We start from the raw sequence: 2,743 nt of genomic DNA, 5'->3' as shown, positions 1-2,743 counted from the left end.
GTTTTAAACTGTTTATCACATATTACACAAGTGTAAGGTTTCAGCCCAGTATGTATTCGTTCATGTTTTTTTAAGCTACAGTTACTTCTAAACTGTTTCCCACAAATGTCACAACTGTAAGGTTTCTCTCCAGTATGTATTCTTTGATGTATTTTTAATTCTTGGTTTGTTCTAAAGTCTTTTTTACAAATTGTACAACTGTAAGGTTTCAACCCAGTATGTCTTCGTTCATGTTGTTTTAAGTTACAATTACTTGGAAATTGTTTTCCACAAAAGTTACAACTGTAAGGTTTCTCCCCAGTATGTATTCTTTGATGTATTTTTAAGCTATCGCTAGTTCCAACTTGTTTTCCACAAAATTTACAACTGTAAGGTTTCTCCCCAGTATGTATTCTTTTATGTCTTTTTAATTCAGCATTTGTTTTAAAGTCTTTTCCACAAACATCACAACAGTAAGGTTTCTCCTCAGTATGTCTTCTTTCATGTTGTTTTAATTCGTTACTTGTTCGAAACTGTTTCTCACAAACTAAACAACAATAAGGTTTTTCCATAGTGTGTTTTTTTGTGTGTGTTATTAAGTCACAAGATGATTTAAAATCTTTTCCACAAATTGTACAACAGTAAGGTTTCTCCCCAGTATGTATTCTTTCATGATATTTTACTGTATTACTTGTTCTAAACTGTTTACCACATACTTCACAACTGTAGGGTTTCTCCCCAGTATGTATTCGTTCATGATCTTTTAAGGTTGCATTATTTCTAAATTGTTTTCCACAAAAGTTACAACTATAAGGTTTCTCTCCAGTATGTATTCTTTGATGTTTTTTTAATTCCCAATTTATTCTAAAGTCTCTTCCACAAACTAAACAACTGTAAGGTTTCTCCCCAGTATGTCTTCTTTCATGAATTTTTAATCCATTATTTGTTTGAAAGTATTTTTCACAAACTGAACAACTGTAAAGCTTTTCTGAAAAATGTGTTTGTTCATGTCTTTTTAAGTTACCATTAGTTATAAATTGTCTTCCACAAACATTACAACTGTAAGGTCTCTCCCCAGTATGTATTCTTTGATGTACTTTTAACCCATTACTTGTATGAAAATGTTTTTTACAAACTGAACAACCGTAAAGCTTTTCTGAAAGATGTGTTTGTTCATGTCTTTTTAAGTTACCACTAGTTCCAAATTGTCTTCCACAAACATTACAACTGTAAGGTTTCTCCCCAGTATGTATTCTTTGATGTACTTTTAACCCATAACTTGTATGAAAATGTTTTTTACAAACATCACAACTGTAAGTTTTCTCACCACTACCTATATTTTTACATTTTAATGCATAAATTTTTCTAAACTGTTTAACACATACTGCATTCTCCCCAGTATGTATCTTTTTATGATATTTTAATGCATATATTGTTCTAAACTGTTTATGACATACTACACAGGTGTAAGGTTTCTCACCAGTATGTATTTTTTTATGATATTTTAATGCATAATTTGTTCTAAATTGTTTATCACATACTACACAAGAGAAAGGTTTCAGTCCAGTATGTGTTTGTTCATGTATTCTTAAGTTACTGCTACTTGCAAAGTCTTTTCCACAAACATTACAACTGTAAGGTTTCTCCCCAGTATGTATTCTTTGATGTAGTTTTAAATCCCCATTTTTTCTAAACTGTTTTCCACAAGTTGCACAACTATAAGGTTTATCCCCAGTATGTATTTGTTTATGTTTTATCAATTCACCATTAAACCTAAATTGTTTACTACAAACTTCACATCTGTATAGTTTCTTTCCGTACGGTATTATCTCATCTTGTTTTACGTTATCCAAAGTTACACTTTCTTTTCCATAACTGTATGGTTTATCATCACCTTCATGTATATTAGTTTGTTTTATGTTACATCCTTTTAAAGTTGTTTTTCCACAAACATCACTGTTTAGTTTTGAAGATTTCATAACTTCTTTAAATGGATCTTCTTGTTTCAAGAGATGGTAATCTGGAAAATGGCTTCCACAACAAATGTTCACACTGGTCTTTATATCTAAAATAAAAATATACTATACAACAGACATATTTTTAACCCCGCTGTAGGCAAGTCAAAGCGTGTATGTTACATATTTTCAGAGAATTACATTCAACATTTAATTAAACTACTTTGTTATCAATGGATGTCAATAAACCAGACATCAAAACATGACTAATAAATCAAATATTAATTACTTCAGTTTTAAGTTCTTAATTTTCTAAGTAAATATTTTAAAAAATCCTCAATCTCCACAAGAATGAGAATTGTGACATTTATTCTTTAGGTCTTCCCTCTTCTCTAAGTTATTTACCACCTGTCTGAGAAGTACAGAATTTAACATAATTACTCATTATAATATAGAAATTACTTTGATAATGACGAATTTTTATAACTCAATCTTATTTGTTTATGGGGTCATAAACAGAACATCAGAGACATCTGCCATGATAAGTATCATGAACATATACATACTATAGTATGGAAAGCAATGATTACTTTGGGGTTAAAAGATTGGTTTAATCCATGGACATCATATAGAAGTAATTTATAGTGTAATACAATCAAAAATATTAATATCAAAATATTAAATGTAAAAATATTTATGATACAATTTTCATCTTAACAATTTAGAAATACCTTCCTTCCTATATCAAATTATTAAAATGGAAGTAACATTCCGTGTTCAAGAGAAAGGTGTACATTAAACTAAGTCTT

The 2,743-nt window shown here is 29.5% G+C and overlaps 1 protein-coding gene across 1 annotated transcript in view; it reads right to left on the bottom strand.

Annotated features, from left to right (window-relative positions):
* LOC106476737 (zinc finger protein 62 homolog) overlaps positions 1 to 2,120 on the bottom strand; it is a gene marked incomplete at its 3' end in the record, with an annotated part of 7,667 nt that extends 5,547 nt beyond the window's left edge. The window contains exon 1 of the mRNA XM_013937369.2: positions 3 to 2,120. Coding sequence (XP_013792823.2) covers positions 3 to 1,958 — 1,956 coding nt within the window. The remainder of the gene's footprint in view (positions 1 to 2) is intronic.
* Between the last annotated feature and the right edge of the window lie 623 nt (positions 2,121 to 2,743).

The sequence above is a fragment of the Limulus polyphemus genome, unplaced genomic scaffold (genome assembly GCF_000517525.1).
Source record: "Limulus polyphemus unplaced genomic scaffold, Limulus_polyphemus-2.1.2 Scaffold11401, whole genome shotgun sequence".
Classification (NCBI taxonomy): Eukaryota; Metazoa; Arthropoda; class Merostomata; order Xiphosura; family Limulidae; genus Limulus; species Limulus polyphemus.
Note: the sequence above shows the minus strand (reverse complement) of the source record. Positions and strands in the feature narration are given on the sequence as shown.